At 42.5% G+C, this 23,262-nt stretch overlaps 1 protein-coding gene across 1 annotated transcript in view; it reads right to left on the bottom strand.

The window, feature by feature from the left end:
• Positions 1 to 23,262, bottom strand: part of SMG6 (SMG6 nonsense mediated mRNA decay factor) — a 228,875-nt gene that overhangs the window by 109,134 nt on the left and 96,479 nt on the right. The window contains exons 11-12 of the mRNA XM_012653041.1: positions 6,105 to 6,221; positions 4,426 to 4,594 (exon numbers count right to left, since the gene is read on the bottom strand). Of these exons, the coding sequence (XP_012508495.1) occupies positions 4,426 to 4,594; positions 6,105 to 6,221 (286 nt within the window). The remainder of the gene's footprint in view (positions 1 to 4,425; positions 4,595 to 6,104; positions 6,222 to 23,262) is intronic.

Consider the following 23,262-nt stretch of genomic DNA (forward strand, 5'->3'; position numbering starts at 1 on the left):
GGTCCAATGTGTCAGAGGGACCATTTTGGAGTGGTGTTTCTGGAGGAAACGCAAATAGAAATATAGGCTATCTTGTCACCTTATCTTAGGATCAGAGAAATGTGTCTTTGCAGAGAATAAATGCAGGCAAAGACCAATGAAAGCATGCAAAGGAGAGGTGTTAAGTGGAAGCCATTTCCTTCCTACTCCCTTGGGAGCATTCCTAAACTCTTCGAAATGAAGATCATCAACAAGGACCTTACTAGTGTCAGGGGGTTTATAGTTCTGACATCTACAGAACCATTTGGGTGTGTTATTATTTCCTATGGCCTTAAAAGGAAAGGCCAAACAGTATGGAAGATCAGTGGGCATAAGATGAAAGTTTGAAACCCACCATACCTTGCCAGTCTCTCATCTGCAGTATTTACTCAGTGAGTATTGGGGAGCTATATGAGAATATGAGAAACTAGAAAGGAAAAAGGTAAAATTCTTATTCTACTTTTCCACCGCTCAGTCTGAAGACTATTAGGTGGGATTACCCTCAGGGGTAGTCACACCAGGTTTACTCTGTTCAACCGTGGCACCAGTCCTTAAACAACCATGCCTTAGGGTCAGGGCCCAGGATAGCAAAGCTCCTCCTTTATGCTTAAACTTGCATTCCAGAGACAACCAGCTGCTGGTCCTGACTGCTAAGAGTACAGTAGAGGACTTTATTCTCTATCACACTGACTTCTCTAGCCCAGACTGGATTCACAAGACAGTGGTGTCCTCAGCTACAGTAATTCATTTACTGGGCAATTAGATTCAATATACTATTTGGTCAAATTTGCTCTCCCTGTGAAGAAAAGTCTGAAAAGACTACGCAAATATGATTTAAGTGCCCCAACCCCCTCTGTCTCTCTGTAGCCCAGGATGTGAAGCCCAGCCGGGGATGGCTGTAGCTTGGACCACGTGCCCGGTTGTAGACTGAGCCCTTGCCCAAAGATGGGCAGCAGCTCACTGAGCCAGCAACGGGCCATTTGCTGCAGCATCCAAAGAGAAAACAGACTCAGCACCTCAAGCAAATGAGGCCCAGCACTTCCTGTGTGAGCTTTCAATTTCCTCAGCCAAACAAAAGCCAAAGGGAGTGAAATAAGGAGGAGGGATGAGGGAGACATGCTGCCTAAGAGAGTTAACAGACCTGATAGCCCAGGATATGGGTAAACAGGGGCTGGACGGATTATCTAAGGAACCTGTGCTTGTGAGGTGAACCAGGGAAGGCCCACACTCTAGGTATAGCTGGTCTGCCTCCCCACTCCCAGGAGGAAGGAAGGAACACGCAGCGACCCTTGCGCATGCTCAGAAGCAGTGGCTTAGATACTTGGAGAGCTGAGTCCTTTCTTGGCATTTTCTTTACAAAATTACAAATTGTCTAGTCCGCATTATAGATTAACAGCCTGAAAAGTTTGAGGCTATACATGTTAACTCTTTGGGGATCACTGCTGGGAAACATCTGTCCCCTGGCCAGCAGTCTGTCAGTTCCTTTGTGTGGCCCCAGCTGCCCAGCATAGGGCTCAATACTGGCTCATGAGGCCTTAGCCTGGAGTGTGTTTTGGAAACCTAGGAGGGCTCACAGAAAGGATACAGAGAACTGTCTGATGCTGTGAGCACCATCTACACAGTTATCGAGACAGAGCTGAGGAGAATGTGGAGAGGGTGAGATTAACAGTCCAGGGGTGCTTCTGGGGGTGAAGACAGGGAAAAAATTTAGGAGGAAAGGCAGGGGCAGGGGGAAGAGTAAGACTACACAATCTACATAGAAAGATCAGTAACTGCTTGTCAGAAATAATCTGCTTTGGCCTTCCCCTGTGGGTCATGCAAGAGTCTAGGAGCTAACCCAGACAAGCTCCCTTCCACATCACCCAGAAGTGCCCTTGGCAGCAGCCAAGGTCTCCATACTCTATCCTCGAATATTTTCCCCCTTCCAGAGAAGAGTACTGGAGATGAATGATGAAGTATTGGGTAAGGATGTTTGTTCTGAAAGACACATATTCACACAGCAAAGAACCTGAAGAACCTTTGAGTACATAGCACCTGCCAGAGATAACAATGCAGAGAATGGGGCTGGAGGAAGAAAAGGGAGAGGGAGGGAGGCCGGGCGTGGTGGCTCAGGCCTGTAATCCTAGCACTTTGGGAGGCCTAGGCAGGAGGATTGCTTGAGCTCAGGAGTTTGAGACCAGCCTGAGCAAGAGTGACACCCCATCTCTACTAAAAATAGTAAAAATTAACTGGGCGTGTTGGTGCATGCCTGTAGTTCCACGCACTCAGGAGGCTGAGGCAGGAAGATTGCTTGAGCCCAGGAGTTTGAGGTTGCTGTGAACTAGGCTGATGCCATGGCACTCTAGCCCAGGCAACAGAGTGAGACTCTATCTCAAACAAACAAAAAAAAAGGAGACAGAAAGGGGACATAGAGAGGTGGGGGTGGAGAGAGAAAGGCAGAGATAATGAGAGAGATAAAGGGAACAAGAGGGAGAAAGATAAACAACACAGCTGAACAGAGATAGAACCTAAATGTACACACATGTACACTACTGCGCAAATATGAACACACACACACAAAGAAGAATGGGACACATGAGAACATAGATAGCGGTCGGGAATCAGCAAGCTTTTTCTGTAATGGGCTGGATAGTAAATATTCTAGGCTTTGTAAGCCACAGTCTCTGTGGCAACGACTCAACTCTATTGTAGTGTGAAAGCAGCCACAGACACAGTGTAAACAAATAAGCATGGGTATGTTCCAATACAACTTTACGGACACTGAAATCTCACTTTCATATAATTTTCACAAGTCATGAAATAGTAGTCCTTTTATTTTTTTCAGCCATTTAAAAATGTAAACCATTCTCAGTGTTTGTTGGCCATAGCTTGCTGATCCTTGATATAGACACACACACACACAGCAGACGCAGAGACAGGCAAAGGCAGGCAAAGAGACAGAAGCTGGCAAGCAGGCAGACACACATATCACACCTCCAACAGAAAGATCTAGACTGACACAGAAAGACAAGGTTACAGACAGACATGGACACAGACAGACACTCAGGAATATATGGAAACATATACTCTCATAGGATACAGTCACATGTAGATATGGATGAGACCAAAGCAATCATAGACTGACATGGACCCAGAATCAATACAGACACAGACAGAGATACTGACACAGAGACATGGAGACGAGACATACATTGAAATAAACCCCTATGGGGACACATGAACCTTCACAGAGACACACATACTCAAGGATACACAGACACAAACAGTCATAGACACAGGTACAGATATGGACATATCACATGAACGCATATGGATACAAAACGTGGCCACAGATGGATGGACACATAAACACAAGACAGACATGGACAGGCACACTGAAAAACACCTAGATAGACAAGCCCCCAGAGGCAGATACACACAGACCTTCACACTCGAACACAGAAAGACACTGAGACACACACAGACTTACAGACACACATAGACGAATGGACCCACACAGGCAGTTAGATACAACCTAGATATGATACAGACAAAGATAAAAGAAACAGCCATACACAGCTACACAACACTGTGGATATAATTTATGCCACTAAACTGTAAACTTAGAAATGGTGAAGATGGCAAATTTTGTTTTTTTATATATATATTTTTCCCCCTCTCGCGTGGTTCTCTACACTCAAATCCCTTCTTATATATATTTTTTACCACAATTTAAAAAAAAAGCCATACAAACACCAACAGATCTACATAGGCACACCCAAGCAGACACACATACTTCCAGATCAACACACTGCACTCTGACAAATGCTCTAAGAGATCCCACACTGACACACAGAGACACGGATGGGGGCTGGCGCATGGTGAGGAGACAGAGCATGAATGAACAACAGAAGAGAGATATGCATGCACTTACCCACCCCACATGCTTCCATGCCACGACAGGAAGCACAGAGATGGAGTGTGCACGACAGCACAAGAAGCAGTGAGAGAGCCTGAAACATGCACAGAGAAAAACTAAAAGGGACAGAAAGAGACAGAGACAAAGTCTCTCTTACACGTATCAACACAAATCCAGACTCTGGAGGCAGTTGCAGCGACTGTGAGTATGAACAATATGAGGGAACAAGAGCAAAAACAGATAACAAAACAAAGAGCAAGCAAGCTACAGAGTGAGAGAAAAAGAGTGCAAGAGGAGGAGAAACAGGGTTCGAGAACAGGCAAAAAAACCTAAAACATCAGAGGACAAGGAGGATGTTCAAGGAAGGGAAAAACTAAAGTTCAAATGAAGAGGGAACAGAGAAATAAGCAGGCTGTGGGCAAAAGGAAACAAAGAGCAGGACAAGGAACCTGTGGGAACATAGGTGGGCCAAGGCCAGCAGTGCCAAAGGAACGGGCAGGCCAACTCACTGTGAGGGCAGGTCCAGGGATGTGGGTGGAGGATTCCAGGTGTCTGGGTAGCCGAGCATCCAGTCTGACCAGACTTTCACGCTGGGGAGCAGTTCCTTCAGGTCCGGAACAAAGGAAGACACCTTGATGTCATCTTGGTCATCCTGATCCTCAGGAGAGGACAGCTGAGCTGCAGAGGCAAAGGGTGAGAACTGGGCCTATGTCTGCTGTGGTGTCCAAGTGAGGCCGGGGGTGCTGGGATGGCAGCAAGCTCTTAGGGAAGGGAGATCAAGTCCATAGGAAAGCTGGGCCCAGAAGCAAGGACAAGTGCCACCACCTAAGAGGATTCTGAAAAGCAGGACAAAGAGAGAACCAGTGCACTGGGTCTGCCCCCAAAGATAGCTGTTTCTGCTCTACCTGGCTGAAGTCTCTACTCTGTCCTCTAGCCTACCCTTCTAGCTTTCCTTCAGCACAGTACCGAGATGGCAACAAAGTTCCTGCCAAAACTGCACAACCTGAATTTAATCATAAGAAAACACCAGAGAAACCCAAATTGTGGGACATTCTACTAAATAAATGACGTGTACTCTTCAAAAATATTAAGGTCATGAAGGAAAAAGAAAGATCAAAAAACCATTCCAGATAAAAGGAGACTAAAGAGACTGATCTAAATGCAATGTGTGATCCAAGATTGAATCCTAGAGAAGAAAAAAAAAATTTTTTTCTTGCTATAAAGAACATTATTAGGCCAATTGGTAAAATGTGAATAAGGTCTGTAGATTCAATAATAGTACTATATCAACATCGACTTCCTGATTTTGCTAATTGTTATAAGAGAATGTCCTTGTTATTAGGAAATAGTCAAGTATTTGATGGTAAAGGGCTACCACGCCTGCAACTTAAAATCAAATGGTTCAGAAGAAAAATAATAATAAGCTTAAATATATGTATGTGTGTGGAAAGAAAGAGAACTTAAAGCCATATGGTATTATAAAAATGTTAATAATCTTGCAACTGTTCTGTAAGTCTGAAATTATTTCAAAATAAAAAATTGTTCCCCTGTCCCTGAAAAAAGGCACCCAGAGGCTAGAGGCATTCACACCTCCTGGTGTGTAAGGGGGTGACAGAGGGGCCACATTGCCCACCAGTATTGACCTAGGAGCTGAAAGAAAGGTGTGACCTTCTGCCCTACCTTACATGCTACAGCCATCAGGCTTAGAATTGTCAGGGCAGCCTTAAAGGATATGGGATACTACCTCAACCCAAGGGCTAAAAATAGCACCTGCTCCAGTCCAGTGAGTCTCCCAAGACGGCCAGTCCACGGTGGTTATAACACCCACCAGGTACCAGACAAAGAGGGACATAGAGATAAAGGGCAAAAAACACAACATCAAGTATGTTCTGATGTTTTAAAGATGCAGGAACCAACAGCAGCTCATAGGTGAAGTGAAAATCCTAACTACTAAAGGAGAAAAGAGGGAGGGAATAGTTCCACAAGAAGGAAAGAGGGCCTTAGAGACAACCAGACTACAACAGGAGATGCGACTAGTTCCATGGGCAAAAGGAAGAGGAGCACGTTGGGAAGAAGAAGAACGGAGAGAAGAGGGAGAAGACACTGAGAAGCAGTATGGCACTCTGAGGCTTGTCTGGACAGGGCCAGGCAGCTGGAAAGCCCACCAGTCAGGCACCCTCCTGCTTACCTTTGGCGGACTCCTTAAGTAAGCAGGTGCAGCGCTGTACCAGCAGAGAAAACATAGCCAAGCCCAGGGCTGCAGCTTGCTCTTGGATCACAGAGCGACACTCCTCTGAGAAGCAGTCTGAGGAGAGGCAAATGAAACTCCATCAATACCTTGGGGACAAACGCTACTCTTCTCTACTTTATAAGGTGTGCATGTTACTGGCATATTACTGAGCTTCCTTTCCTCACCTAAGACTATAATTCTCCTCTCAGAGAGTGGTTGTAAGCCTACATAAGAATGCACGTGGAGCGCTTACCACACGCTCTGGCAATACGGATCACCTGCGTCAACTCTGCAGCACATCGCTTCTCCTGGACCAATTACCTCAAGGTGAGCGGTGTGAGCCAGAGCTGCAGGGTCTCTGCCTTTAGCTGGCTACTGATAATGTAAAGCTGCAGTAACAAGAACTCAAGATTTAATTAACTCAGTCTCTCTAATTATACAGTAAGCAGGAGTACAATCATCAAATAAGATCAGAAAAATACAAATTAAAAAATTATCTTCTTGAATCACCAAACTTTGGTTCCATCCTTATCTCCTCTATGTTCCTCTTCCTAAAAGAACACACAGGACACAAATAACCTATTTTCACTGAATGAGTTCATTTTATATAGAACAATGCTTGGCATATAATAAACACTTTATCCGTGTTAGCTTTTGTTTTCACAAGTTTTTTTCCCCATAATTAAAAAATAAATCTGGCTCCCAATACCAGTACCCACTTTCCCTCACTTTTTCAGCCTGGCTAGTTTCCCTCTGGCTACAGGTCCCTGAAAGGAGCCACAGGCAGATTTATTCTTTGGTGGGAGCTACATAACACACTCCCAAATCCCTGCCTGTACCTACTCTTTGGTTGAGGCCTTCTCCGACAGCCACTACATCTGGACTTGAGAGGAATCAGTGACAAACAGACGGCAGCAGTCCAACCTGCAGCTTCAGAGAAGACTCCCAGTACCCACAGGAGATGAAATCAGGGCCAAGCTCACTACCTGTGGCAGCAGCTAATCTGTTAATGCTCTCTGTAATACAGGAGGGCTCTCAGAATCTCCAAGTGTTAAAAGGATAATTAGCCACATGTTTGATCTCTGTCCTTGTCTGCATTTTAACCTCAATAGCCAAGGGGAGAGCACTCGTGGGTTCTCTCTCTCTCTAAATCTCTAATCTTGTCAGTGGGGCCTAACTGAACTCCAGGAGATGTTACACAGTATTCCTTCACCCAGGAGCAAGTATGACTGGAGTATACAAAGCTGCCCCAAACCACTCTTAAAAGTCCTGGGAAGAAGGATCAGGCTACTGCTTAGAAGGGCCCAACATATGAATAGCATCAGTGTAGCAATTCTTCTATTGTGGCTTTCCTGCCATCTTCCAGATGCCTACTGGTCTCAAATGTCAACCTCTAACTTTTCAACTCAACTGTGGCAGGCAGTATGGAAGTGGTCACAATCCATGTGATTAGAACAGATCACCACTCTCATTCTTCTCCTGGTAAGGCCCTAAACCTATGTTGGAGAGAAAGAAAACAAGAGTCCAAGAACCAAAGAGGGAGGAGGAAAAGCAGGGAGGAGGAGGATGTGTAAGCCGTCCCAAGAAAAGATGCCAACTCTTCCCCAACTCTCTCCCCATAGGCAGCAGCACTGTCAGTACGGTCCTAGTTCAGGCCAGGCCTCCGCCAAGCACTGCCAGCAGCTTGCCTCTAATTAGCAACAAAACCCAGAATGAAGGAGTAAGTCCAGGACAGAGGAAGCTGGGAGAGGACCAATGGATCTTGGTGGTTGACACACTGACCAAACATTAGTGCCCTTCAACAACTTGGCATCCTAGGCAGAAGTTATCTGCACACAGAAGGCTACAAGGGATGGAGGGGGTGTCTTAACTCTAAGAGACTGGCATTTTGAAAAGCACAAGGCTTTAATAAGACACTCTCATTAGCCTGGACAAGGACAAGATGCAGAGAAGAAGATTTCTTTCACCAAGCTTATTTCTATTTTTACAACAAACAGCAACCCCAGGCTTGACGGTTTCTCAGAGTTCAGGTGGGGGGCTAGGGCTAAAGGAGGAGAAAGAGCTACTTAAGAACAGTGATATCTGTGGCCTCTGGAGAGTCCAGGTAGGCTCTTTTTTTTTTTAAAGCCTCCTGCAATAAGGTCTGGGGACCAGGTAGGGTGGCAACACCTGGAGCCTCTTTGGTATGTCTGGAAGGACTCAATTACCTCTCAGAACAAAAAGAAGGTAGCTTCACAACTGCTCTGCTCTTGGTCATGGTTATGTCACCCCAATCCCTCCAACCCCCTTCTGAAGAAAGGCCTGGTAGCACTGCTGGTTTGTGTGTACAAACCAGTAAGCTGCTCTGCCCTGATCAAGCAGGTGGAGATATGACAAGCTATCTAGGGGGTCAGAATGTCTGGGTCTTAGTCAGCCCTCTGACTGACCATGTTATCTGGAGTACTTTCTGGAAGGTCTGTCTTTTTCCATGGGTCAGTGGTACCACAGCACATATGGAACATCAATAATGTGCTATGCCCTGTACTAGTTATCATGGAGTGCATAATTACAAACAACACATGGTCTCTGCAACCTTAGGACCTTTTTATAGGGTGAAGAAAGTCGTTATTTACCCAAGTAACCATGGCAATTTGAACCTGGTGCCTCGAGTGAGAAATGTATTAAGTGGATGGTACCTTCATGGGATGCTCTTTGCCTCATATAGGCTTCCAAGGGCTAGAAGCCATAAGATACCACTCCTTAAGAGTACTCACCATTATACAAGTGGGTAGGAAAACAGCTTGTAGATTCCCAGAGTCCACAAGCTTTAGGGCTAGACCTAGGAACCTCGACCTAGTCTGACAAATGCCCATATATATATACACCTAGAGTTCAGATGGTTCAAGCCAACAAGTGATGGGGTGGGGGTGGGGGTAGGGAGGAAAAGGCATTGTTTGCTTTGGTATTTGCCTAGGTTCCTCTGGCTTTGTGTCAGGTAGCAGGAGCCTGACATGAGCTGAGGAACTCATTAACATTGTGAAATAGCCTTTCCCCTTCTTTCCAAAAGCAGGCTTGCTCAAGGGTTCAGGGTAATGGTTTTGACTAAGTCAGTCAGACAGAAATATTTCTTACCAAGAAAGTCACCTGAGGTCTGAACTTGGTTCATCCCCTTCCCACATGTGGGCAGGTGACCACAGCACCCAGTATTCCTGTGGCCAAATACCTGCTCAGACAGAAATATTCTTCTCGCTCCTATGTAACAGGGAGACTTTCTCATTTTTCTGAGAACATATTCATGGAAAACATAAACCAACTGTCGTCAAAGTTGCATGAAATCAGGAAATGGAGCGGCCAGGAGAAGGTTGCCATGTGGCCGGATGTTATGTATTTCTAATTAGTGCTATACATCTTTCAACAGCAAGTGTCCTTCTGCTGGGAAACACAACACACTGCCCTTGTTATTGTAACTGTCAGAGAAGTGCTTAAACAGATAATCTCCAGGAAAAGTGATAAACACGTCCCTTCTCCCACCAGTGTGTGTGCGATGGTGCTGCCAAAGCAAAGCTGTGCCTGATGGCTCCAGGATGGCAAAGCATCCTCCTGCAGGAAATGGGAGTGAGGCAGGAGGGGTGGAGAGGGAAGGGGAGGGGGGGGGAAGGGAGGGGAGGGAGGCCCACCTGCCTGGACCCTCTAAGCCCAGCCAAGGGATGAGAGTTCAGAAACATAGCTTCTGATTAACTCCCAGGACAGGGTACTGAGTTTTTGTCCCTGAGAGATTTGGAGGAAACCAGTATCCGTGGGATGGAGTTTGGTTGGTTACAAAAAAATCTGGCAGCAATGGAACTAGCAGAGTTCGCTTGTTGCACACAGCCTGCTTCCTGGCAAGAGGATGAGAAGAGTAATGAAGAGAAGACACAGGATGGATGACACATAAGTCTGATGCTCTGAGAGCAACACAAGGGATTCAGAGGGCATGGGGGTCCACTAGCAGAGAGAATCAACTATCTGCTTGGCTGCTTCACTAATGGCTAGAGAAAAATGCAGACAAGATCACATATTCAATGATTCCCTCCCCACCATCTCCTCCCAAAGAGAGGAAATGAATGGTCAGTCACCTCCAAACTAACACCACCTGGAGGCCATTTGCTGGCTCTTATCTTTCAGACATAAGGCTGCTTTTCTCATGAGTCAGTTACCAGTCAGACACAGTGCTGGCACAGTTCCTGAGCAGCCCACCAAAACCTCCTTGTCTACAGGAAGTGGGCAGTGAGAGAGCATCTTTTGACTGCTGCTGCTTGAGCCACAGAGTTCCCTGTGGCAGCTGCTGGCTGAAGAGGAGGTAGAGGAAGCAGTCACTGTATAGGAACCAGACAAAAATGAAATCTCAGAGCAAAAGCAGAGATGTCTTGCCCTCAGGGAATCATTTTATTCCCTGAGGAGCAGAATGAATGAGTCAGAAGAATAAGGCACCAACATGCCCAAGCAAATTATTCATGCACAATGGCAAAAAAGAGTTAGGCTGACTGGGTGTAAGGCAACCCATAACACATCCCCAAACAGGTACGGCCAGGACAAGAAAAAAGAACATGGAAAGCAATGTTTCCTCCCTAGGAGTCCTTACTGTCATGCTTGCTGCTCCCTTTGGATTTTCCAGGACTATAAAACTCTGGCTTCTTCTAGAGCTCTTCTGAAAGTAGGGCGATGTGTGGGCAAAGGAAATCCCAACCTCCTAACAAAGTGACCTCTCTCACTAATTCTAAAACCACTTATTGGGCACCCAATTGTGGAGTATATAAAGGAAAATAGAATCCTGTCTGCGAGAAGATGATAATCTAAAAAGGAAGACAGGAAAAATACATATAAGACACGTATAACACGCCACAAGGAAGATGGAAGTAAGATGCTTTCTGTTACGAGGGAAAGAAAATCATTTCAGTTATCATGTATCAGAGGTTTCATGGAAGAGACCATTTCTGAACCGGACTGGAAAAGATGAACAAAGATGGAACTGGAAGATGCAAAAGAGACTGTGTGTACTACACAAGGTTTGCAGGTACTGCATGCTTCGTACTCTGCCCGATGTGTGGCTGGGACCACAAGTACAGGGCTTGGAATGCCAGAAAAGGAACACAGACTTGACTCAACAGACAGTGAGGGGGCACTCACTCAAGGTTTTTGAATGAAGCAATGGAGAGTATTTTACGAAGATTAATGTAGCTAAAGCATTTAGGACATATTAGGATAGTTGGAAAAAGGTAACAGTGAAGGAGATCAGTTGGGAAGCTAAGAGAGCATGAACTTGTTTGAAGTAAGAGAAATTATATGTAGAACACTTCATAAAGTTTATAATGCCCAGTATAACATCTTTCTTACAAGAGAGGTAGAAGAGGGAATAAAAGGAAGTACACAGATATGAAAAATGCTACAGAAAGAAAATCAAGAGAAGGTAGAGATAGTGTTGGTTGGGGAGGGAGGGAGGGGTTAAGATTGCTGGAACAGGTCAAGGACTCTCACTGATACTTTTGGCAGGTTCCAGAGGATCCTGAGAACTCAAGAAGGGTAACACCCACCAAATGGGATCCAAGAAAGGGGCAGAAACTCAGGATTGCAGAACACCTGGAGGGAGGCAGGTATGTGTCAAGTGTCCCCAGGCTCCCACCCACTTGGCTCTGGACCAAGTCCTGTCTTTTTAGAACAAAGACACTTCAGGGGGTCAGAAATACTTGAGGAAGACCTAGCATGAGGAGGCCTGGAAAGTCTGAACTGGCTCTCCCTGTGGAAGCCATTAGATATTCAGCACTTCATTTGTTTCCAATTCTTGTATGAGTGCAGCCCCAGGCTGTGGGGTGAAAGGCTCCTCTCTGACGTAATCAGGAAGCAGCTGCAAAATTAAGGAATCCCTCATGACATCATAAAAAGGGTCGATGGTTTACTGGGGAAAGTATAAAAATTAATTACATATTCCCACATGACTCCCTTCCCCTAAATCTGTACACACCCCCTCCCACCTCCACACATTCTCTCATCAACAACATCCAGAAGCCACCTCGATGAACAGGGTACAAAAGGGCCAACAAAACCCAGAGTGAGAAAATTCTCTGATGCACTCACTGTCTGCCCCATGTATTTGGAACTTAATGAGCAATACCCTGCCCTGGAATTTTTATACATATAGCATGTTTCCCCAACAAAATGGTAAGTCCTTTGAGGCCAAGAGCTATGTCAAGACTTCACATCCTTGAAAATTAGCACTATGAAGAGGTTCAAGAAATGTTTGCTACTCATAGCAGTAGGCACACTTGCCTCTCTCACTTGTGCATCCTTATATGAATGACATAAGTCCACTGCAACCAGAAGTAATAACTAAGACACAGTGAGACCTGTGTTAGGCAGAGAGAGTTTACTTACATTATCTCAAAGCTTTACAAAAGATTTGCACAGGAGGTATTAATATTATTCTCTCTTTTTGACATTTGAAGAAATAGGCTTGGAGAGGTTAACTGACTAGCCCGAGGACACAAAACTGGTAAGTGTCAGAGCTGGGATTTGACTCCAGGTCTGTGTGTTCTTATGCCCACGTTTCCATACTTGGTTTTCAAATGCCTGTGACTCAAGCTTCACACTCCAACTGCTCCTCTCTCCTTTGTGAACATGAAAACCTCATAATACCCAACCACAGTTCTGCACAAAAAACCCTGAGATGACGACTATGTGGAAACCAAAATGAAAAACACCATACCATTTACAATAGTGCCAAAGAAAATGCAATACTTAGGTATAAGTCTAACAAAACATGTACAGGATTTCTATGCTAAAAATCACAAAATGCTGATGAAAGAAATCAAAGACAATCTAAATAACCAGGAGATTTACCATGTTCATGGATTGAAAGATTCAACATTGCAGAGATGTCAATTGTCCCTGATATGATTTGGATATCTGGCCCCTCCAATCTCATGCTGAGATTTGATCCCCAGTGTTGGAGGTGAGGCCTGGTGGGAGGTGTCTGGGTCATGAGGGTGGATACCTCATGAATAATTTGGTGCTCTTCCCAAGATAATGAGTGAGTTCTTCCTATATTAGTTCACATGAGGGCTAGTTGTTTAAAGGAGCCTGGTCCCTCCTTCTCCCTCTCTTATCATATGACATACTTGCCCTCCTTCACCTTCCACTTTGATTGGAAGCTCCCTGAAGCCCTCACCAGAAGCAGATGCTGGTGTGATGCTTCTTGTACAGCCTGCAGAACCATGACCCAAATAAACCTCTTTTCTTTATAAATTACTCAGCCCCAGGTATTTTATTTATAGCAATGCAAAACAGACTAACAGACCTAATAGATCAATAGGTTTAATACAATTGCTATCAAAATCTCAGGAAGATTTTATGTAGACAAACACAAACTTATTCTCAAGTTTATATGGAAAGGCAAAGGATCTAGAATAGCTCAATTCTGAAAAAGAATAAAGTGGGAGGAATCATTCTTCCTGATGTTAAGTCAAAGAAGGAAAGATAGCCTTTTCAACAAAGATGCTGAAACAATTAGACTCCATATGCCAAAAAAAAAAAAAAAAAGAGCCTTGACATAAGTTTCACACTTTATACAAAAATTACCTCACAATAGATCAAAGACTTAGATATAAAACATAAGACCATAAAAAAAAAGAAAATCTTCAAGACCTAGAACTAAGTGAAGAGTTCTAAGATTTAATGCCAAAGCACAACCCATAAAAGGAAAAATTGATAATACTGGACCTCATAGAAATTAAAAACTTTTGGTGGGGCATGGTGGCTCATGCCTGTAATCCTAGCACTCTGGGAGGCTGAGGTGGGAGGATCGCTTGAGGTCAGGAATTAGAGACCAGCCTGAGCAAGAGCGAGACCCCGTCTTTACTAAAAATAGAAAAAAATTAGCCGGGCATGGTGGTACGTGCCTGTAGTCCCAGCTACTTGGGAGGCTGAGGCATGAGGATCTCTGGAGCCCAGGAATTTGAGGGTGCTGTGAGCTAGGTTGACACCATAGCACTCTAGCCCAGGCAACAGAGCAAGACTCTATCTCAAAAAATAAATAAATAAAATAAAAACTTCTGCTCTGCCAAAGACCCTATAAGAGGATGAAAAGGCAAATTAAAGACTAGGAAAATACATTTGCAAAATACGTATCTACCAAAGAACTAGCATCTAGACTATATAAAGAACTCTCGAAATTTAACAGTAAGAAAATAAACAATACATTTAGAAAATGGGCAAAAGACATGAACAGACATTTCGCCAAAGAAGATATACAAATGGAAAATAAGCACAAGAAAAATACGTTTAATATCATTAGTCATAAGGCAAATAAAAATTAAAACTAAAATGAGATATCACTGCACATCTAACAGAATGGCTAAAATAAAAAATAGTAACAACACCAAACATTACTAAGGATGCAGGGAAACCGGATCACACATATACTGCCAATAGGAATGTAAAATAGTACAGCCACTCTAGAAAACAGTTTGGCAGTTTCTTCCAAAACTAAAAATGCACTTATGATATGACCTAGCAACTGAACTCTTGGACTTTATCCCAGAGAAATGAAAACTTAGGTTTGGATGAAAACCTGTACATAAATGTTCATTGCAGCTTTATTCATAACAGCTCCAAACTAGAAACAACCCAAATGTCCTTCTGTGGGTGAATAGTTAAAGAAACTGTGGAACATCCACACCAGGGAACATTACTGAGCAATAAAAAGGAACGAACAACTTATATGTGAAATAAATTGAATAGACCTCCAGAGAATTATGTTTAGTTAAAAAGCCTATTTCAAAAGACTATATATTGTTATGATCCCATTTATATAATATTCTTGAAATAATATAATTATACAGATAGAAAACAGATTAGTGGCTGCCAGGGGTTAGGATTTGGGAGTGGAAGAGAGTATGAATGATTCTAAAGGGTACCACGAGGGAGACTTGTAGTGATGGAATAATTCTGCATCTCGACTGTGGTAGTACTCACAGGAAGCTACATGTGTGACAAAACTGCAGAGAACTGCACGCACACCCACATACACAAATCCACGTATAACTGGTGAAATCTGAATAAAGGCAGTGGATTGTACCAATGTTAATTTCATGATGTTGATATGTACTGAAGTTATGCAAGATGCTAACATTGGGGAAGAGGGGTGGAGGGTACATAAGACCTCTCTGTACGTTTTTAAAACAACTTCCTGTGAATCTATAATTGATACAAAATAAAAAGTTTAAAACAAGTAAACCAAAACAGAAAGTTAAATAAATAAAATCCAAAAGATCTGACACAGGATTCCAGAAACTTCTCTCTTTTACATAGAAAAGGGTTACTTAATACATTTTCAGGATACTTTCTCAATTAACAGTAGATGACTACCCTGTCCAGAGGCTGTAGCCCCTTGTCTGCATCTTGTGCTGCCTGGCCTGAGCTGCTAGAGATGCCAAGCTGTGTGACTCCTTATCTGGCCTGAATAAGAAAGTGGCAACTAAAAAGAAAATAAGAAAAAAGGAGAGTTAGTTCACTGAAGACAGAACTTCTATTTAAAGAATAAGGAGTAAAGCAAGAGAACTTCTTCCCCAAGGCTGACTCATCGGGTCAATAAAATCCACATCAAGCAGCATTAAGTGAAGGTGATGAGAAAATGAAGAAAGATGACAAAAAGAATGAATTGTAGAAGCTAAGCGAGCTGTTTAAACATGTTCTCGCTTCTCAAAAAATAAGTAAATGTACAAATCTCACACCATTGGTATGTGTGTTCTTCAAGCAACGGCAGTCAGTAGAAAGAAGATGCTTCCAACATGAGCCTTAGCACTGTTTCCTTCATCAGTGGAACTGCTTATGCATTTTCAGTGTTTCTCTGGACCACTAATCGGTTGGGTATTAAGATGTATTTTTTAAGTGGGCAGCATCAACTGCAATGCTCTGTTAAACTGCCCCTTTGCCAATATATCTGTAAATAAAGACCAACCTTAACAAAAAAGTAGGGGACTTCATCAAAATAAAAATGTTTGCTTTTCAAAAGACAAAAATGAAAAGATAAGTCACAGAAAATTTTCTCATTGGGAGAAACTATTTGCAAAACATATCTGACAAAGGACTCATAACTAGAGTATACAAAGAACTCTTTCAACTTAATAAGAGAAACAAAATATTGGGCAAAGATGATGTATGGGTAGAAAATAAGTACATGAAAAGATGCTCAACATCATTAATCATTAGGGAAATGCAAATTAAAACCATAAATGTTAATATAACTCCACATCCAATAGGATGTCTATAACCAAAAAGACGGACAATTACAAGTGTTGTCGAGGATGTGGAGTAGCTGAAATTCTCCCACACTGCTTTGAGAATGTAAAATAATACAACCATTTTGGAAAACAGCTGGGCAGTTTCTTAAAAAGTTAACATACACACTTAACAAATGACCCAGCTATATTACTCCCAGGTGTTTACCCAAGAGAAATGAAAGCATACGTCCATGTGAAGACTTATACTTGAATGTTCACAGGCGTTTATTCACAACAGCCAAAAACTGGAAAAAAAACAAATATCCATCAGCAAGTAAATGGATAAACAAACTGTGGTATATCCATACAGCAAAGACTACTCAATGTTAAAAAGGAACAAACTATTGAATCATGCCACAGCATGGATGAATGTCAAAAACACTATGTGAAGTAAAGAGAAAATACTGTTGAATTCCATTGACATAAAATTCTAGAAAATGCAAACAAATCTACAGCAACACAAAGCAAATCAGTGGTTGCCTGGGCACTGGAAGAGAGGCTTAGGGAAGAAAGGATTACAAACGGACACAAGGAGACTCAGTGGTGAAGGATACGTTCACTATCTTGATTGTGGTGATACTTTCACAAATGTATACATATCTCGAAATTCATAAAATTACACATTTTAAATATATGCAGTCTAAAATACATCAATTATACCTTACTAAAACTGTTAAAAAGATTTTTTTTAAATGCAGACATTACATTTTGAAAGAGATTAGTCTGACCTTTCACTTCGGATGTTATTAATAAGAGTTCATAACTAGAGGAGGCTGACTTGGTAAAGAAAACTAGGTACCTACTGAGTGCCTAGTATGTAACAAGGTCCTGGGCAAGATGTTTTGCATGTGTTATCTAATTTAACACTCAGAAAAACACTGTAAGCTGGCATTGATAACCCTACTTTATATACAAGGAAACCAAACCTCAGAGATGGTAAATAAATTTTCTTCATCAAGGTCACACAGCTGGTAAGTGGCTGAGTGGGGAATTCAAACCCTCAATCAGGTTGATTCCAAAGCTCTTTACAGCATTTCAACACAACTGCTACCTTGTGAAGGTGAGAAAATGATATCCAGAAGTGCTAGGCCCTCTCCAGAGGACACCTTGGCTTCCCTTCCTCCTTTATAGGCTGCTCTAGGGCCAAGAAATGTCCTGGGGGCTCTATCACTACTTCTTGGCAAGATGGACAACAAACCATCTACTCTCTACAAGGAAAAACGAAAACACTTCTAAATGAGTGCTTAAGTTTTTCCAGGAAATATCCATGCAATTTTAGAAATGGTACTCCTATAGATTTACTGGAAAATAAGTAAATAAACAAAGTGCCAGTCAAAACACACTTTGGCCATTTCCACCTTAGTTGTGTCTCTGGATTGATATTTTTGTCACTCAGTTCCTGCCTGATTCCAGGGTTATTCAAATACACGTCACCTCTTGGGCAAGCAGAGCTGCTGCCAGCAGAATGGCATGCTGGCACTGGAAGCCCCTTAGTAATGGGGCCCAGGAAAACAGGGCCTGCCATTCCAGCATCTCATTTGGAAGAGTTACAGGTAGATCTCGTAGGACAGAGTTTCTGCTTCTACACTGCTTGCCAGAGGTTTTGGGAAGCTTGCTTCTCTCCCAGTATTTAAGGGAAGCAAAGGAGGAGTAGAAATGAATGGTAGCTCTTTAATTATATTAGGTAAGATCCTATGTAATCCCATACAGCAGATCTGGAGTGTCTTATGTCGTAAGTTATTTAAGGTTGTGAAGGAGAAGAGATGTGAAGGAGGCTTCCTAAGAGGCACACCCCTCAGCCAATTTAGAAGGAACTTTTCCTGCAACAGTGAGAAGGAATAAATATTGCTACACCACTTCTGATAGAGCAGGGAGAGATTTCACAGCTGATTCAGACAAACAGCTTGAAACCCACCTCTGTTGGTATGAAGCTTCAGAAGCACTTTGGGCCAAAAATAAAACAATTCTGACATGGGCATGGCAAAGTGGTACTTAGAATAGAAAGGATCTCTTGTAGGCTTTCTGAGAAATTAGCTCTTTCAGGAAGCTTCCAGAATGGAAAGAAGATTGGAGCCATCAAACAAACTCTGTGGAGTCAGTACTGAAAAATGAGATCAATGATAAGACATAATTCTTTGGTAGATTCCTTGTGAATATCCAGATCTGCACATTCATCCGGCTCTGTTTCAGCAACTTACCCTAAAATGTTCCTCAAAGCCTTACAATCTGAGATCAATGCCCAAACTAGATGGAGTAAGTAATGACTTTGTCCAACCCCACACACTGTGGTGCATCTTGTTTTAAAGTAGAAAAGAGGTAAGCAGAATAATAGCTAAGCAAGGCAATTATGCCAAGGGAGAAAGTGAGAAAGGCAGCACTCAATGAGAGTGACTAGAAACCCAGTGAGGCACCAGCTAGTCCTCTGACCTAGAAGCTCTAGCATAAACACTCCCTTTAATAATAGCCCTTCCAAATTTGTATTCAGTTGGCTGACTGGTCAATTTGTCAACAGTACTTACTACAATCTATATACATTGTTTGAAACTTATATATATTTAGTTTTAAACTAGATTAAATTTTTTGTTTATATTCATTCTTTTATACCTCATTTCACAAAAGATTTGTGACATCTTACAGCAAAATCACATACAATGAAATAACATTAAAGTAGATTAGAAAATCAGGACCAAGAAAAAGAAAAAAATGTCAATCACATCGGTTAAAGGTCTAACAAGAATGGACTTAAGGCTGGGTGTGGTGGCTCATGCCTGTAATCCTAGCATCCTGAAGCTGAGGTAGCAATATCACTTGAGTTCAGGAGTTCAGTTCAAGACTAGCCTGAGCGACAGTGAGACCCCATCTCTACTAAAAATAGAAAAAATTAGCTGGGTGCGGTGGCATGCACCTGTAGTCCTAGCTCCTCAGGAGGCTGAGGCAGGAGGATCGCTTGAGCCCAGGAGTTTGAGGTTGCTGTGAGCTAGGCTGACACCATAGCACTCTAGCCCAGGCACCAGAGTGAAACTCTGTCTCCAAAAAAGAAAGAATGGACTTAAAATTTGCCTGATTTTTCCAGCAGCCAAAGCAAGAAAGGAAACAGCAACAACTGTATAGTTGTCATTTGCGGAAAGGAATAAGTGTATCAGTACTTCAGTAAGAACAAATCTTTTCTCAGCACTGAGTTCTAAAATAATTTTTTTTTTAAAGAGATGGGGTCTCACTGTGTTGCCCAGGCTGCAGTACAGTGGCAAGATCATAGCTCATTGCATCCTCGAACTCCTAGACTCAAGTGATCCTCCTGCCTTAGCCTCCCAAGTAGCTGGGACTATAGGTGTGCAACATTATACTCATCTAATTTTTTTCATTTTTCTTCTGTAGAGACAGGGTCTCACTATGTTGCCCAGACTGGTCTTGAACTCCTGGCCTCAAGTGATCCATCCTCCTGCCTCAGCCTCCTGAGTTTCTGGGATTATGGAGCAAACCACCATACCTGGCTCTAAAATAAATTTTTTTTAACATGGACTCTATGGAAGGGATACTATGTGGGAAAACATGAACAAGAACCTTGAAAAGATTTTTTACAACACATGATCTTTTACTACATATTGTTAAAAGATACCTAAGAAGTATTATCCTAAAGTCATATATATGATGAGACAAAATATGTATTAAAATCTAAAAATATTTTTCAAAAACATAGCTATAGGAATATGTTCTATATTGACAGATATATTGTGCTTTAAGATCTATAAAACTAACTTAAAATAACACTAAATCAGGAAATGATAATTCTTACTTCAAAATTATCCATGAAAGTTTTCTTTAAGCAGAGAAATCCCTGATATCTAATACATTTGTTTACCCAACATTCCATATATGGCAGAGACTAAGTCAGAGAAATCCAAGTCAGCACTATATGCAGTGGATAACAGAAGAGCAATCAAGAATGAAGACTGAAGAATTCTACAACCTTAAAGAAGAACCCTAAATGAGAAAGTGACATACACTAGAAAAGACTCTTGTTTTAAAAAGACCAAATGAAGCTGTGCATGGTGCCTCATGCCTATAATCCCAGCACTTCGGGAGGTTAAGGCAGGAAGATTGCTTGAGGCCAGGAGTTTGAGACCAGCCTGGGTAACATAGCAAGACCCCACTTCTACGAAAAATGTTTTTAAAAAAATTAGTCAGGCAGGGTGGCATGCACCTGTAGTCCCAGCTACTCAGGAGGCTGAGGCGGGAGGATTGCTTGAGCCTAGGAATTTGAGGCTGCAATGATCTATGATTGCGCCATTTCACTCCACCCTGGGTGACAGAGTAAGAACGCATCTCTTAAAAAAACAAATGACCGGCCAGGCGCGGTGGCTCACGCCTGTAATCCTAGCTCTCCCCCGGAGGCTGAGGCGGGCGGATTGTTTGAGCTCAGGAGTTCGAAACCAGCCTGAACAAGAGCGAGACCCCGTCTCTACTAAAATTGGAAAGAAATTAATTGGACAACTAAAAATATATAGAAAAAATTAGCCGGGCATGGTGGCGCATGCCTGTAGTCCCAGCTACTCGGGAGGCTGAGGCAGGAGGATCGCCTGAGCCCAGGAATTTAGGTTGCTGTGAGCTAGGATGACGCCACGGCACTCTAGCCCGGGCAACACAGTGAGATTCTGTCTCAAAAAAAAAAAAACAAAAACAAAGGACCAAATGATATATTAAAATATACATGCAATTAAATATATATATATAAACATAAACACAGATGTATGGATATGAAAGGGGATTGTCGAGACTGTTAAAATCAATTTATGCACATTTTGGAAATATTTCTAAAATAAAAAGTATAGTAGCATGCTATAAAGCAAGGGGATTTAAAAGCTAAATTTATATTTGAACACTGGTACAGAGAACAAAGCTCCATAATTCTGGGATTAGTACCCCCTGCCAAACAGTTGAACTGGTTCAACTTTATTTTCTTGGTGAGATTCCTTCTATTTGGAGGACAGAACTGACCTGCTGGTGCCTGGTTCAAAAGACCTACCAGGTTTATTTATTAGCAGTGCTTTGCTTCTTAAAAAGGGTCCCACACCAAAAGAGGTGAATGACCACAGTCAAGAAGAACAAAACAGCAAACCTACCTCCATGTCCCTGAATGGCTATTCTCCCGCCCCCACTCTCCAAAATTTTCTTCTTTCCTTTCCCTTATCTAAGTCCCTCCTTCAAGATCCAGCATATACTAAACCTGTGCTGCAGTGCCTGATAGGCCTCCTTCCTCTGGACTCAAAGTATTTCTATCCATAACATTCACTGGGCACAGGAGCTCAAAATTGCTCTAGCACAGTATTTACAGTCCATCAAACTTCTCCCACTACACTAGAAATCTCAATAGCGCAGATTTCAGTAAATCCCAAGCACTTACTGCAGTGCCTGGTCATTTGAACTCATCTGTTGTAAGTGGTATTTCCCATAGTGCTAGACCAATTCATTTCTTTATTTACAAAGTCAGCATTTACTAAGCAGCTACTACATGCAAGGTCCTCTGTTAGGTATTTAGTTTTCAAAGATGGATCAGACACAAACTGGACCATCCAGGAGCTGCCAGCACTCCCAGTAGCTGGAAGAGTAGTGTTTTAGTCCTAGAGGGGATCTGGTTAGTGCACCAAATCATCTCCTACCCACCAAAATGGTTCCTCTCATGCACAATATTTCTGTTGTTGGTACCAGTGTCCATAAACTCAGGCTATCTTGGCCTCGCTGTTTCTAAATTAAGGTATAATTTACATAAAACAATAATGCATAGATAGTAATTGTTCAGTTTGATGAATTTTGGCAAATGCCAAACCCCTTATTTATTCTTTTTTTCTTCTTTACCCTGTATATTATGCGTATTTGAAAATAATAAGAACTGTCTTGAAATAGCTTAAACAAGAAAGGAAATGAATTACAAGGAACTTGAGGACAAGGATATAATCAGGCCTGCAGAAGGGAATGGAACCAGGAAAGCCTTTTTCTGCACCTCTCCATCTTTCTGCATACTGTTTGTCCCTCCTGGACTGAAGCAATCCCTCTCACCTGAGTCTCCTGAGTAGCTGGACTATAGGTATGCACCACTGTGCCCAACTATGGATGAGCCAATTTTTAACACATTTGAGATTCCAGGTGAAAATGAACCAGAAGTCAGAAAATGTGTGCTAAAGCTGAAGAAAAAGATCAGGACAGTAAGGAAATTTGGGGGGGGATCCACAGAGAGTTGACAGTTGAAACCAAGAGATTTTACAATATACCAATGGGGAAAGAGAAAGAGGGTTTTTAGGGTAATATCTTTAGTAAATGCTGATATTTAGGATGCTGCATGAGAAAGAGAAGGCCCAAGAAACAGGGCGAGAGGAATAACAAAGAGAACACAGAGAAAGCATTTCTGCAAAGTCTTCAGCCAACAAAGGCAAAAACTTTAAAAAAAAAAAAAAAAAAGAAGGCTAAGAATGAGATACATAATGGATGCTTAACAAACTCTTGTTAATCGAGTTGAGTGGGACACATGGCCTGCAGGATGCCTGGCTTTCATAGCATTGTCTCTGGCAGCTTCTGTCCTATGAAGGCAGGCATAGAACCTATCTCAATGCCCTGGAGTAGAACCCACCGCTGTTAGGCTGGTTAGCAGAGAAAAGCTGAATGGTGTAGTACAAAAATCAAAGTGAGGCTGGGGGTGGTGGCTCAGGCCTGTAATCCTAGCACTCTGGGAGGCCAATGTGGGAGGACTGTTTGAGCTCAGGAGTTCAAGACCAGCCTGAGCAAGAGCGAGACCCCATTTCTACTATAAATAGAAAGAAATTAGCTGGACA

The sequence above is a fragment of the Propithecus coquereli genome, unplaced genomic scaffold (assembly GCF_000956105.1).
Source record: "Propithecus coquereli isolate 6110/MARCELLA unplaced genomic scaffold, Pcoq_1.0 Scaffold409, whole genome shotgun sequence".
NCBI classification, from domain to species: domain Eukaryota; kingdom Metazoa; phylum Chordata; class Mammalia; order Primates; family Indriidae; genus Propithecus; species Propithecus coquereli.